This window comes from Sciurus carolinensis, chromosome 19 (genome assembly GCF_902686445.1).
Source record: "Sciurus carolinensis chromosome 19, mSciCar1.2, whole genome shotgun sequence".
Taxonomy (NCBI): domain Eukaryota; kingdom Metazoa; phylum Chordata; class Mammalia; order Rodentia; family Sciuridae; genus Sciurus; species Sciurus carolinensis.
This window is the reverse complement of record NC_062231.1, coordinates 26,452,593-26,467,085: the sequence shown is the minus strand read 5'-3', so window position 1 is coordinate 26,467,085 and position 14,493 is coordinate 26,452,593. Positions and strand designations below refer to the sequence as shown.

The 14,493-nt window shown below is 45.6% G+C and overlaps 1 protein-coding gene across 5 annotated transcripts in view; it reads right to left on the bottom strand.

Annotated features, from left to right (window-relative positions):
- The window catches only part of Shq1 (SHQ1, H/ACA ribonucleoprotein assembly factor), an 83,068-nt gene extending 70,110 nt beyond the window's left edge, over nucleotides 1-12,958 (bottom strand). For 3 of the 5 annotated variants that reach the window (XR_007106271.1, XM_047534725.1, XM_047534727.1), the window contains exons 1-4: nucleotides 12,734-12,958; nucleotides 8,899-8,963; nucleotides 7,360-7,482; nucleotides 6,489-6,640 (exon numbers count right to left, since the gene is read on the bottom strand). Coding sequence is in view for 4 of the 5 variants with exons in the window: in XM_047534725.1 (XP_047390681.1) it covers nucleotides 6,489-6,640; nucleotides 7,360-7,482; nucleotides 8,899-8,963; nucleotides 12,734-12,876 (483 nt within the window). In the remaining variant the exon portion in view is untranslated. Of the gene's footprint in view, nucleotides 1-6,488; nucleotides 6,641-7,359; nucleotides 7,483-8,898; nucleotides 8,964-10,241; nucleotides 10,409-10,437; nucleotides 10,685-12,733 lie in introns of those variants that run through there. The other 2 variants (XM_047534726.1, XM_047534729.1) reach the window with 2 other exon arrangements.
- Between the last annotated feature and the right edge of the window lie 1,535 nt (nucleotides 12,959-14,493).

The window sequence follows — 14,493 nt, the reverse complement described above, 5'->3', positions numbered from 1 at the left end:
GAGTAGTCTGAGTACCAGACGTTCACGTCCTTCTTCCTATGACTGGCTCAACTTGTCTCAAAAAAAGAATCAGCATAGGAGGCTGCATACACAGAACTACACGTTCTACTTTGGAAGTCAACCTAAGTCCTTTGTTTTATTTTGTTTTGTTTTTCAGTACTGGGGATTGAACCCAGGGCCATTTTACCACTGATCTACATTCCCAGCCCTTTGCTATTTTGAGATAGAGTCTCACTATAAGTTACCAGGGCTGGTCTGGAACTTATGATCCTCCTGCCTCAGTTCCCGAGTAACTGGAATTACAGGATTGCACCACCATGCCCATTTGATTTAAGAATATTTAAGGGCAATTTTGATGGATATGACTTTCCATTGAAAAATTTGAAAATCTAAGAATCAATTTTATCATAATTGTCTTTACAGAAATGAATACCTTATTAATACACACCATGTTTTCCAAGTGGAATCCTACTAAAAATACACATACTAGGAAAATTGTCTAGGATACCATGTGGTATTTATTCCTTTGGTCAGAACTGTGAAGCAAAGAAACCTTATACAATGCAAAATATCCCCATAACTGTGCTTTTTCTTTCTTCAACCTCCCCATCTCTACTACTAGCCCCAGGTGAGAAGAACAGAAGCTGAAAGAAGCCTAAAGGATATTACTTGAAAAGAAATCAAAGGAATTAACTTAGTTGAATTGAAGGGAAACTGTTACGACAGATAATGTAAATGGAATTATAGGTTAGTGCCTAATAGGCAGGCTTAAAAGTCAACGGCTGCAATGCAAAATCACTAAAATTAAAGTGAGTTATGTGGAATTAGAAGGGAGTGATTAGGACATAGCCTCACCACACAATCGAAATTTTCACATAATTAAAGAAAAAATTCATCCCTACCACAATGCATTTAGGCCAAATAATATCAACAATATTTAATCTTAACATTCTAACACAATCACAGGGACCAGAGACATTTTTGGAAGTCACAGGAACATCTAGAGTATCTTAATATTTCCAAGTACAAACATTTTGGGCAAAAATCAGATTAATGACTGTCAACAAACTTATAAAAAATCTGCATTCCAATAGTTTCTTTGCAGTTTACATTTGGAGACTTAACATATATTTTTCTATAGAAATACTAATAAACAGTAGCTAGAATCTCAGGGCAAGCCACGAGTTTGTGCCATTTGCAATAACCCTGACAGAGGGTACTCAGGATGGAAGAGCTTAACAAGCATGCAGCGTGTTTGCCTGGGAAGTGCTCACAGAAAGGACTCCACCAGAATCACCTTCCAGGGCAGTGCAACCTGGGTCTTTCCTGTCTCCTGTGCTTCCTTGGCCTGCCTGAAACTAGCAAGTGCAGCCAGACTGGGTGGGGTGCTGACGAAGGCTTGGGGAGAGGAGGTGTTAGGTTGCATCTCAGGGCTCACCAGCCATTTCCCACCCCTGGATTGCAGCACTCTGGGGCCACCCCTTTCCTTCTGTTCTTCTGGCCCCAAGGAGTTCCCTGGCCCCAACCCTCTCTCAGGTCTCCCCTAGATACTTCTGAAGACAGTCTAATGAAGGAGAAAGAGTGGCTCTGGAGTGAGACACACCAGCTCCAGCTGTGCCATCCACTCTGACACATAACCATGGTGGCTTAGCACAACCCAAATTTACTCTTTTGCAGTTCTGGAGGTCAGAACTCGAAATCAGTCTCACTGGGCTGAAGTCAAAGTATGGGCTGGGCTGCACACCCCTCTGCAGGGTCACAGAGAATCCATTTCTTTGCCCTTTCCATCTGGAGGTGTCCTCGTTCCTGGTCTGCAGCCCACATCACGAGGCCCTCCCTCCTTCCCTAAGCTTCTGTCATCATGTGGCCTTCCCCCTTTTACTGACCCTCAGTCTCCCTACCTAGATAATGCAGAGCACTCTCCCCTCTTAAGACCTGTCACATAATCACAGCAGCACAGCCCTTCTGCTGGGTAGTGCAATGTCTCCACAGTCCTGGGGAAAACCCTAAGGACATCTTCTTAAGAAACGGGGTGAACATCATTCAGTACCAGAGGCTGCTGTGAGGATTAAGGAGATAGATAATACAGGAAGGCATCAAGCACAGAGCTTAGCACATTCCTCCTGAATCGCATTCTGTCTCCCCATTCCACTGTGGCTCCCTGTGACCCCCAGGCCTGATGCTGAGAATACCTATCCTCCCTGGGCCTCAGTTTCCTCACCTGCTAGTAAAGGCAGTAATGAGTTGGGGCAAGAGGTCTGTTTCATTACTGTATCTGGACCAGATGCTGGGCTGCGATGGGGTATTGTTAGTGCATCTTGGTACACACCGTTACGTTGCAGAGGATAAATGGACACATCCACAGACACTCCACACACCAAGTGCACCTCAGCACAGTTCCACATCAGCTAGTCTCCCTCCCGCTCCTGGCTCCAGTGCACCCCAGCCACACCAGAGTCCACTGCTGGAACACACCAGATCAGCCCCCGCGTCTCTGCACTGACACTGCCTGCTCACCTTCCAGAACTCAGCGCACACAGCACTGTCCTCGAAGGGGCCTTTTCTGGGTATGAACCCAAGGAGTAGCTCCAGTCTCTCAACAGCACCCTCTCCTCTCTCCTCACCCATCGCTATCTGTCATGATCTCATTTATCTGTTGTTTACCTGATTACTGTGACACCCCACCAGAATGTGCCACAGGGCATTCGATCTGGTCTGTCTTCTTCACTGTGCCCCTAGAACTATGCCTGGTTCAGTGTGACATAATGGAAGAGCAGAGAGGGCTTGAGGGCCTGCTGAGGCAGGTGCTACTCTGGAGGCTGGCTTGGAGATCCAACACAACACATATGGATAAGCTTCCTGCTCTCTTGGGAGTGAGAACTGACCCAGAAGCAAGCAGCTCTTTTCCCTCTCACTCCTCTCCCCTCAGGTCTCCTGTCTCAGAGCCTTTATATGCAGTCATACAACACTCACATGTCAAAATGTGAATGTTCACAGCAGTGCAGGACCTGCCTAGACTTGTTCTGCACACAGACACAGTGATGATACTCAAATTGGATCCTAAGAAGAAACTGAAACAAACAAAAAACCAAAAGCAAAGTTGACTTGGAATATAAAAATCGAAGACATCAATCAACCAAAGGAAAAGAGGATGAGAAACGGTAAATTACAAGAGAAAGAAAAGGATCCCTCTTCTGCTCTGGTCACTAGTCATCTGAGCTATTTAAAGACAAGCACTGCCAAGAAAAGGTCATGGAGGATTTAAATCAGGCTTATGTACACTTAGCCATAGATTAAGACAGAGCCAGCCCAGAGCAAGAATGAAGAACTGTGTACACATCTGGCCAGTGTGTCTCCTGGAGACAAAGGCCTCAGGTCCCCAGTGCAGCCCAGGGCAGGAAAGAGCCAGCAAGCCCAGTGTCCCACAGCTGCTGGCAGCAATGGCCCCCAGAGCTTGCTGGGTTGGTGCCCAGACTCTCTGGGACTGTGGTTGCTGGCAAACACTGGTGCCAGAAGCTTGTTGTGCAGCCCTGACTCTGAGCAGCCAGGGCTGTTTTCCAAAGGCGCCCTGGTGGCTGGCAGCAATTTCAGAACGGAAAGAAAGAAGGGGGTGTATGTATGTGTATAAGGAAGTGGGGGAAGAATACTGTGAGATTATGTTTCAGCAAAATCCTTTTATTTTCTTCTTTATCAGTATAAAATATACTGATATTTAAAAGCTATTTAAAAGGTTGGAGGGAAAAAACAGGAAAGACTATATCACTTGTAAAGGGTTAAATTACTCAATGAAGACAAGATGCTTGGGTGTTGGAATTATGGAAGATTTTTTACTTTCTTTTTGTATTATATTTTATAATGAATCTACATTTCTTTAATCACGAGAGAAAAATAGTCATTTTTCATTTCAGAATGATGGAAAGAAAACAAGCTGTTAGAATACGGGCAAAACGTGAGTAATGAACAACACTATGGCTACCTTCTCATCCAAAGGCAGAACTGGAGAAACTAAACTTGTACGTAAACACTGTCTTTTAGAATATGGTGAAGTTTTTAAAATCATTTCAAATTAGAAGAGATGTTCTAAATCTCTTAGTTGTATAATAGTTGCTTTCAATATTTCCCACTTGCTTTACCAGTAGAAAAAGGGCCACATTATTCATCTTATGTTTCAAATGACTGTCACAAACAGCGGCTGTGAAGACAGAAGAACTCTAGAGTACTGCCACTCGCTGAGACTTCTGTGCTGACACCTCGTGAGACACCATACCCTGAAGAGACCAGCCTTTAACTCACAGTCATGGTGGAAGTCTGGTTATTGCTCAGCTGTCAAGGACAACATACACCTCAATTTAACTAAGGGGAGAAAATGCGATTCTCTACAAAGACTACATACGTCCACTGGCTTGTGTGCTGGTAAAATGTGACATATGGCATAAGGGAGCCATGGTCACACAGTTATGCTGGCTGGTGCACAGAGTGCTCTGTACAGTCCTCTGAAGCAGGTGGCCTTTGGGATGCAGACTCCGTCACCATAGAGAAAAGGGATATGGTACAGATAGCATAGTTTATCTCACCTCCTCCAAGAAGTCTGACGCACCCCCTGGTATCCAAATAGATTACTATTTCTAATTTCAACAGTAAAAATTTAGAATATGCACACTACTTGCATATTTAAAAAAACAACTACTAATTGTGTGCACAAATATGTCAACAATGAATTCCACCACTATATATAATTATAATGCACCAATAAAACTATAAAAACTTTATTTAAAAGTTTATATTACCACAGATAAGGTTTTGCCACCAAATTAAATATTTTAAAATGTTTGAGTTTTCAGAACTTTTGGGGTCCCGGTGTTGCACACCTGTGCCACTAGCAGTACAGCATTTAGATAGCCAGACTCCTAGAGTAAATGCACACACTCAGCTTTTTTCTTCGTACTTTGAGGGAATACACATTTGAATTGTGTTTAAAAAAAAAAAAAAAGCAATGTTTATTCAGTTAAAACTTGAAGAGTTCAATGATTTTAGACAACTGAGCTAAATGATTGGAAACAATAAACATTAAATTCGATGGTTTATTTCTGATGGGAAACGTAATGAAGAACGATTAGAGAACTTCAATGACACTGAGAATGTTTCCTTTTTAAGTGGGGTGACAGGCATTTAATACCTGAGTTAAGACTCTCAAAAAGATACGAAGAATATTTCACAGTAACTTTTGTTTAAAATCACTCTAGTAACTTTAGAGAACATTTTCGATAGATGCAAGAACTTCTGATCTAAAAGGGACTCCGCCAGGGCATGAGTCAGGGCACTCCTGTGACCTTGAGAACCTGTTAGAAAGCCCGAAGGGCTCTTCCCTTCACACAGCAGTAATTCAAATGTCAAGGTCCCGGCCTGGGGAGCAACTTTAACATGGATGTACAATCTGTACTCAGACTATGTGACATTTACCATCCTTTATTTATGGCTTTGGACTGGAAAGCCCCAAACAGAATGACCACAAAATAGCTCTTGGTCAAACAAATGAGGTCCCTTCACTGCAGTTCCTGTAGCTGACAAAGTGGCTCAGTCCTGACTACCTCAGCACTCACCAGGGAACATCAGCAGGTGGAGGGACACACGATCCACAGTCCACCAGGAAGACATCCAGGCTTTTCATAGGAGAGAGTCCACCATCATCACTCCTATGCAAATTCCAATTTTGTTTCCCTTCAGGAATCTTGAGAGCATTTTGTATTCCAAGGGTAGGTATCGCCATAGCTTTCTGCTTTTCAGAGTTTTCATATGCAGTATCTCCTTAAATTTTCACAATAGCCTTAAAGTGAGTGAGCAACCTGACTCCCACTTTACCAAGAGAAGAGAAAACATCGGTGGCCAAATAATTGGCACAGCATCCAAATCTAATCAGAGGTACAAGTGGAACCCAGAACCTAAGTTCTTTACCTTTACCTTGATAGGATCAAAAGTATCTTAGTACAGACTGAGCATCCCTAGCTAGAAAATCCAAAATCTGAAATTTCCTGAGCAGCACTTGAATGAGAGTTTCCATGCAAGCTCCAACAGGAGAGAGAAGAGCACCTACCTTCCACCAGGAACTGAGCGACCGATCAAAACACACTCTCATCCTCACTAGGAAATCATCTCCTTCTTATAAAAGACATTTCACGTTAGAAATACATCTCCATTTTCCAGGAGTACAAAACACAAAGCTTTCTAGAAAGCATGAGGGTGTCTTCTGTATTTTGGAAAGTTCTCCTCTGAATCAAGGGGGAAGGACAGCAGGAGGACATCTGCAAGAGTAGTGGAACTGGGCAGAACAGCCAGAAATAGAAGGGAGGGAACACCTGGGTGACAGTTAAGTGCAAGAAGCTGTGCCACGGGTTCTCAATGCACGCTCTTCATCAGAACTGACCAGCATAAGCAGAAGTGGAATTAGAGAAAACCCTGCATCCCAAGTTTTTTCCGCAAAGGCAACATACCTGTAACCGAAGAACCACTCCTGCCCGTGAGTTCCCAAACCCATAGCAGCACTGTGGATTCAGAGTGCCTTCCGGTACCTCTTCATAGGGAGTCTGTTCAATTTCCCAATCAAACTCTCCATCGTCATCTTCTACTACTTCTGCAAGAGCACCTAAGTGCATTAAAAAGTATTTTTTTTCAAATTATTGGATTTCCTAGGTAAAACTACAGGAAGAAAAAGTGTAAGAAAAAGTGTCTATACATGTGCACTAAAAGACAGTACAGGAACATCCACAGCTCCATTATCCATGAGAGCCAAGCAACTGGAACCAGCCCGAATGCTGGGCAGTAGCAGGACAGGTAAATCAACGTGGACCATCACAGACAACGAGCACATGCACCACGACTGCGGGAGGGACCCGGCTTATAAAATCATGTTGAGGGAAAGAAACTGGACAAAAGAGAACACAGCCCCTGAGAATTACATATGCCATTCGAACTCAGGCAAAATGAGGCCGTGGTGGCCTTGGAGAGCAGAGAGGGCAACATAACCAGGAAGCGACAGGCGGGAGTCAGTGCTTGATCGTGTGGTGTCCACACTGAGTAACTCCTTCCACCGTACACTTTTGATCTTAGCACAAAAGGCTAATATCTTGTCCAAGACAAGACAAAGTTTTAGTTGGTCCAAAAATGTGCATCTACTGGTTCAGTGGGGTTATTTACATCTCTTAATCACAACACCAAGATGAGCTATTTTCACATGACCACCTTACCTTGTCACCTGAGGTATTCTCCCATTTCCTATTCACTAAATCCCTTCTCCCCTAGAAACACACAGAAATCTAAATATTTCTAATTATCTCTATTTCTTCCCAACTGCAAAACACATACCTATTTCTTCCACAAGTGGTTTGGCCGTCCTGGGTTTTCTTGGTGCCAGAAGAGCCGTTAACATGGTCAATCCCTCAAAATACTGCCCAGGAGTTTCTTTGGGTAATCGAATGGTAAAAATTCCTTAAATATAAATTTGTTTTATGCTTAGACAGATGAAAACTTTCAAAGACTTCACAAATATATTTAAGAAATACATGTCTCAGTAAACATAATTTTAACTCACTAGGCTCCAAAATTATGCCCCGATTACAGATCTAGTGAATACAAATCAAAACAGGAAAAGGTTCAAACAGGGCTTTTCAGAAGCTGTCACTTCTCCAAGTTAAACTGCCAAGTGACAGACTGCTTCAGTCCCATCCAGTACCACCTTAACCTACTGATACCATTAAAATTCCAAATCAAAACTTCTGAACATCAGTGGTCCAAGGAAGTAACAGCTTAGAATTAACCAACAGTTACTTATAAAATATATTTCTGGGCTGGGAGAAAAATCAAGTGTCTAATCCAAGGAGAACAGCAGTTGTAAAAATACAAAAAAATGTTAAAAAATAATTGTGGCTCACAAGAGAGTCTTTGATGTCTCAAGACTACGTCCTGGAGTCTGTCCCGGAGTCTGTCAGAGAACTCCAATTCTCTGAAGTACATACATACTTCTTCTCCTGACTGAGTTTATCAACCTCATCCAGGTTCCCCTACAACCCTTCATTTATTACTTTACATTTCAAACATCTTACCTGTTTCAATGCACACAACTACATCCCAATATAGCAAATATAACTCACCCAAATATTTCCACATGTATAACCTTACTAAATGTCTGAACTGTTACAATTTAGTAGCCTTATTTCTACATAAACCCTTCTGTAATTAAAGGCAGATTTACTGCTAGGACAGCAGGTTCTTATACTGCACTGTGAGTGACAACTTTGTTTTTTAACTCTTTCATTCCTCTCCTCTCTTGTACCGTAATGCATAAATTACACAAGGGTACACGAGATACTCTTACTATAGATGCAGTGACAAAAGAAAAGCAGTGGCTTTTAGAAAAGGAAAATAAATGGTTTCATGGTTAGCTAAAATGAGGTACTTATCAATCACGAGAAGAAAATTTAATTAGGCTTAAATGCCACCCATGGATAGTTTCTCTCTCATCTATCCGTTATTAAAATTCAACTTTGAAAATTGTACAAGAAAGATTCTATTCAAAAGCTTATGAATCATCCACACCTTTTATAATCAATCATCTCACTTTTAAACACCTACTTAATGTAGAGGAAGTACTTCTAGAAAATGGGGTCAGAGTATTTAACTAATTCAACTTTGCTTTGAAGAAACTCATGAAATACTTTAAAGGACTGAGGAAACTCTAACTGTCAAAAAAATCATGAATAAAGGCAGCAGATTGTAAAGAGTGACAGGAGCAGATTGTAACTGCAGGACATCTAAGGGTCCCCATATTCGCTTGAAAGACTATTATGTAGATATGCTAACAGGAAGAACACAAGGAAAAACAATCAAACATTCCAAAGACAATACCTTTCTCTGCATCGTAGGACCCCTGCTCACTTCCATTTTCTACAACTCTTCCAGGAAGGGTGAGTCTGCAGATTTAACACAGGTCTCATCAAGTCCTTACATACAACACAACACAAGGGGTCACAGTAACAGGGTTCACCAATCCACCAAAATCTATCAACCAAAGCAACTCAAGAGGCTGAGAGGCAGGAAGACTGCAACCCAGCAAGTGGAGAGGCTGAGGCAGAAGCAAGGCAAGCTGGCCAGTCTTGGCAACTTAGTAAGACTCCCAACAACTTAGGGAGACGCTGTCTCAAAACAAAAAATGAAAAGGACTGTCAATATAGCTTAGTGGTAAAGTGTCCCTGGGTTCGATATCCAGAAACAAACAAATAAACCAACCCTAGTGACCATTTAAAAAGTAAATTCCTCAGCATTTCTTTTACATTTACAAACTAAATAACTTAGATTCCTTCCCCAACAAAGAAAGTAAAAATTATAGAAGACTCATCTTTCTATCTGAATATCCCCAGTCACCAATAAAATAGATACTGCAAAAAGAAAGGCCACAGTATTAGTGATCTCTACCGTAATAGTACTTCCCTTCTTCATGAGTGAGAGAATTATTTACATGTCTGGTGCCTGACATGGCAAGGGCTCAATAAACGTTTACTGAGTTCTGGGGGGCGGGGAGCCAGAAAAATGAAAGAGCAAATAAAAATAAAGAAAGAGCAAAACCAATTGTGTATAGCAGGCAAAATACTACTTAAAAAAAGAAAGAGAATGCACAAAAGCCTTCCTCTCAAATCTCATTATTATTGTATGGCGATTTCCCCCTTTCATACCATAGGAAATGAACTGATGCCCCTGCTTCAATTTTTACCTTGATTCAGCCAAGTCTTCCACTGAGGCCCCAAAACAATTTTTCTAGAACAGAAAGCTCATTGTCTCTCTTGTATCTGAAAAAGTTTTATGGCTGTCTGATGTTGTCTACATAACTACAATTCATCAGTTAAACTATCAGACACACTTCCTACCATCCCAAACTTGAAATTGGAGCCTCTTTTCCTTGCCTCACTCTCTTGCCTCAAGTTAAAAACAAAACAAAACACAACCTGGCAGGTCGCGCAAATGGCCCAGGATTCGCGACTTAGCTGCCACCGAGGTTTCCTCCAGCTACAATGCATTTTCAGCACCCAGATCCCTTTGGAGCCCAGAATAATCAGTTTATGAATTAGCCATAATGGTTACAATCTCTGAGACCCAGACTGATTCAAGTCTCCGCTCTGCCATTCACCAGCTAAGGAACTTGGTTAGACAAGCCTGTTAAGTTCCAGAAACCAAGAGCTCACAGCAGTACCTACCTGAAGGTTACCAGGAGAATGAAGCAATAAAGCACAGAGCTCCATGGCTGGCCCAGTGGGCAAGCTTTCAGAAAACGTAAGGTACTGCTGCTGACCTCCTCTCCCAATTCAGGGGTACAGAGTTAAATTCTGTTTGCAGGTGTGCCTTCCCAGCTAGACCCTGAATTCCTCAAGGAGAATGACAACTTTTATTCACCTCATATACACTGCAGCAAGCTGTATTTTCAAAGACTGCCATTTCACATCCCTACTCTCCATCATGGGGGTCATTATCCTTTCCCCTTAAAATTCAGCAGACTTCTGGGGCTGTTTTGATCATTACAATAAAGCACAAGTGACAAGACACTCTGCCTTTTCTGAAGTGACATGGTCATAAAAGGTGAAAAAGATTCTGCCTTGCTTGCTGGAATTGTTCTTAAAAACTTTGGACGCTGGTTATTAGTCCAAATCTGCCAAGGAAACACAAAAGAGACATGAAACGAGACCACGTGGGGAGGTCCTAGGAGACTCTATGAAGAAAGCCGCTTCACCAGCCTCCACCCACTACATTCCTTACTAACCTATATTCCAAGTCAAGCCACAATTTAACCACAGTGGCATTAAAATTTTTAAAGCCAAGCTGGGTACAATGGGGCATACCTATCATCCCAGCAACTTGGGAGGCTAAGGCAGGAGGATTACAAGTTTGAGGCCAGTCACAGCAACTTAGCAAGACCCTGCCTCAAAATAAAAAATAAAAAGGGATGGGGATGTGGCTCAGTGGTTAAGGGCCTCTGGGTTCAATCTCCAGTACCAAAAAATAAACAAAAAAATCTTTAAAGCCAGAACAGCCCAGCCAAACCCTTACCAAATTCCTTGCCCACAGAAACTAGGGCAGATAATAAAATAACTATTGTTTTTTTTTTACAGCATTAAGTTTGACTGGTTCTCTAGCAACAGACACCTGGTACCATGAGCCTTCAATAAGTAATAGTACAGTGGTCCTCCTTACCCACTATTATTTTCTGTGGTTTCAATTACCCACCCCAAGTCCAAAAATAAAGTATGGTACATATGACAGTACAGTACATATGACAGTCTGAGAAAGAGAACACACTCACATAACTTGCATTACATTATATTGTTATAATGTCTCAATTTTATTATTACTGTCCATTTCTTACTGTGTCTATAAATTAAACTCTATATTAGATATATAAGCACAGGAAAAAACATAATATAGTATACACAGGGTTGGTTTCAGGCATCCAGTGGGGTCTCCCCACGAACAAGGGGAGGACTACCGTATAGTCAAGCAGGAAGGGTAAGTTAAGGTCTAACTGAAATCCAAGCAGTGTCCGAGGCACTGTGAAGGAACTGGCTTGACTGGAGTGGACGGTGTGTATCACACAAGTACTGGGCCAAGAAAGGCGGGCTGCAGCTGCACAGGAGAGGACAATGCTGTTACCTAGTAAGAAAGGGGAGGACAAGGGACTGGAGGTGTCCTGGGAAGAATAATCCAGAGGGTCCCCTGAATCATGGGGCTAACAGCGGTGCCTAATCTGCGATCATCTCTGTCAAAGTTAAATAAGATGAGGCACAAATTACACCTAAGGGCATTACTGGTCCACCACCCTGAGGGTGACCAGGTGAGCGGCTGATGCGCTGCTAGGGTTCTGCAAAAACAATCTCACAGGCAAGTGCTGGCCACCCTCACTGGGACTCGGGGAGAACCACCACAATTAAGGGGCCCGACCAATCAGTGAAAGGGCACACGGGGAGGCAGAGGACCTGTCTAGGGCAGCGGAGTGGCACAGAGGAAGAGCGAGCACCTGGCCAAGGGGCACCACCAAGCAGCGAGTGGAGCCTGGGGGGACCGAGGCAGAAGACCTGGCCAAGGGGCGCGACCGGGCAGCACGTGGCACACGGGGGGACCGAGGAGGCGAGAGCACCTCGGCCGAGGGGCGCGACCGAGCAGCAAAGCGAGCGCCAGACCAAGGGGCGCCACCGAGCAGTGGAGTGACAGTGGGAAGAGCGAGCGCCTGGCCAACGGGCGCCACCGAGCAGCAAGTGGCACAATAGGAAAAGCGAGCGCCTGACCAAGGGGCACCACCGAGCAGTGGGGCGGCACGGTGGGAAAAGCAAGCGCCTGGCCTAGGGGCGCAGCGAGTGGCACATGGGGGGACCCAGGAGACAAGAGCACCTCGGCCAAGGGGCGCCACCGAGCAGCACAGCGAGCGCCTGGCCAAGGGGCGCCACCGAGCAGAGCGTGGCGCCGGGGAACCAGAGCACCGGAGCTGCGCCGCCCCGGCGTCGGGGACGCAGGCGGGGCCTGCGGGAGGGCGGCGCATCAGCCCAGCCGGCAGCCAGGTGGGCGGGCCGGGGACGTCCGGCGCAGGGGAGGCCGGCGGGCCCGCGCGGGCGGCGCGGTCCGGGGATGGCGGACAGCGGGGGCCTGCGCCGACCCCCGCGCCCGCCGGAACGCCCCGGCGCCGCCGCGCGCGCGCACTCGCCTCAGGAAGTAGGGCTTGGCGTAGAACTTGAAGTCCGCCCCCTCGAAGTACACGTCGAACTCCGAGGCCCGGGCGTAGGGCACGCGGATGGCCACGGTCAGGAAGTCGGGGTCCTGGCTCAGCTCGAACGCGGGCGTCAGCATGACCGCGCCGAACGCGGGGCCGCCGCGACCGGCGCCTCAACTTTCCGAGAAGTCCCGCGCGCCGTGGGCCGCGCCGCTTCCGGCGCGAGGCGGAAGTTTCTGCGCGCGAAGCAGGAAGTCCCGCCCCACGCCGGGCGCCCGGGGAACGCGCCCCTTTAAAAGGAGAGGCGGCGCTCTCTCTCTCTCTCTCTCTCTCTCTCCTCAGCGAGGAAGGCTTGGGAGAAGCGGGACGGGAGTCCGCTCTGAATTCCCCAGGCGTCTCTGGCGGCCCTTAGGTTTTAACAGCGTCGACCCGACGTGCGTGTCAGGAAAGCGCTGTGCTTGGGAAATCTCTGCTCCGAAACGAGGCTCGACCGGGCGCGGTGGTGCCGCCCGCCATCCCGGCCGCTCCGGAGGCCGAGGCAGGAGGGTGCGAGTCCGAGGCCAACTCTGCAACTTAGCGAGGCCCTGTCTCAAAATAAAAAATGAAAAGGGCTGGGGGTGTGGCCCGGTGGTTGAGCGCCCCTGGGCTCAACCCTCGGTACCTAGGAGTCTCAGTAATAACAACAACGACGATAATAGTAACAAGCCAGCCCCGCGGAGACGCTGAGGGTGGTGTGAACTACACGCCGAGCTCCAGCCTCGCAGCTCCTCGTGGTCAGCGCTCCAGCGTGCGCTGGAGCAGGTGCAGCAGAAGCTGAGGCTTCCCGGAGCTCTCACGTGCCTAGCAAGCCCTGCACACTCTCCCTCCCTGCTTTCCCTCCTTTCTCTCCCCTTCCTAGAATCCCTTATTTGAATAGGCTTTTGTCATTAGCAGAGTGTCCAGCGTGACTGCTGATCCACGCTGTGAACGCCAAAGAAAACGGCACGGAGAGGTCACGAAATGTGACTTAGAAGCTTGCAGTTTACAATGATCAGGATCCAGAACGTTTGGCCCCTAAAGCGTGTCAGTGCCTGCACTGTGGAATTGTGGACCCTCCGAATTTACCCTGTCCTTTTTCTCCCTTTTCCTCTTCCACTCGTCAGAGGCTGGCCTTTCTCCTTTCTTGTCTTCCCGGCCTGTACTCCCTTTAGTCTGCGTTCCTCTTGCTCTCCCATTGCCCCTTCCCCTAGTATCCCTCTTCCTCTCTAGATTCTCTTGAACGAACTTCCCTCTCATTCAATTTTTTTCCTGTTAGTGCCCCAGTAACTTGCATAATCCAGTTACTGGCATCTATTCCCAGGTTTCAAATGTCAGTGGTAAAGTGTTGAAAATCATCTGCTAAGAGGTAAACCTAACAAGATAACTTCAAGAACCTTTTCAACGTCTGGTTTTCTATGCTTGTAAAGAAAGTCTTGAAACTTAACTAGGATTCAGAAAAAAATAATAACAGGCACGGACATTAGTTGAATACTTACTGTGTGCCAGCATTGCAGCAAACCCTTCATCTGATCTCATTTTCCCTCCCAACAGCTCTGTGAAGAAGGCGTTACACATTCCCTTGGCCTGCTCAGGATCCTACAGCTCATAAGTGGTTCCATGGGAATTGAAACCTAGGTAAGTATACCTCCCAGGTCCAGGCTCTGGACTACTGCAGAGTTGACTCCCTCTAATATTACCTCTTACCTCTCTTTCACAATCTGAGACCAAGCCTGCCT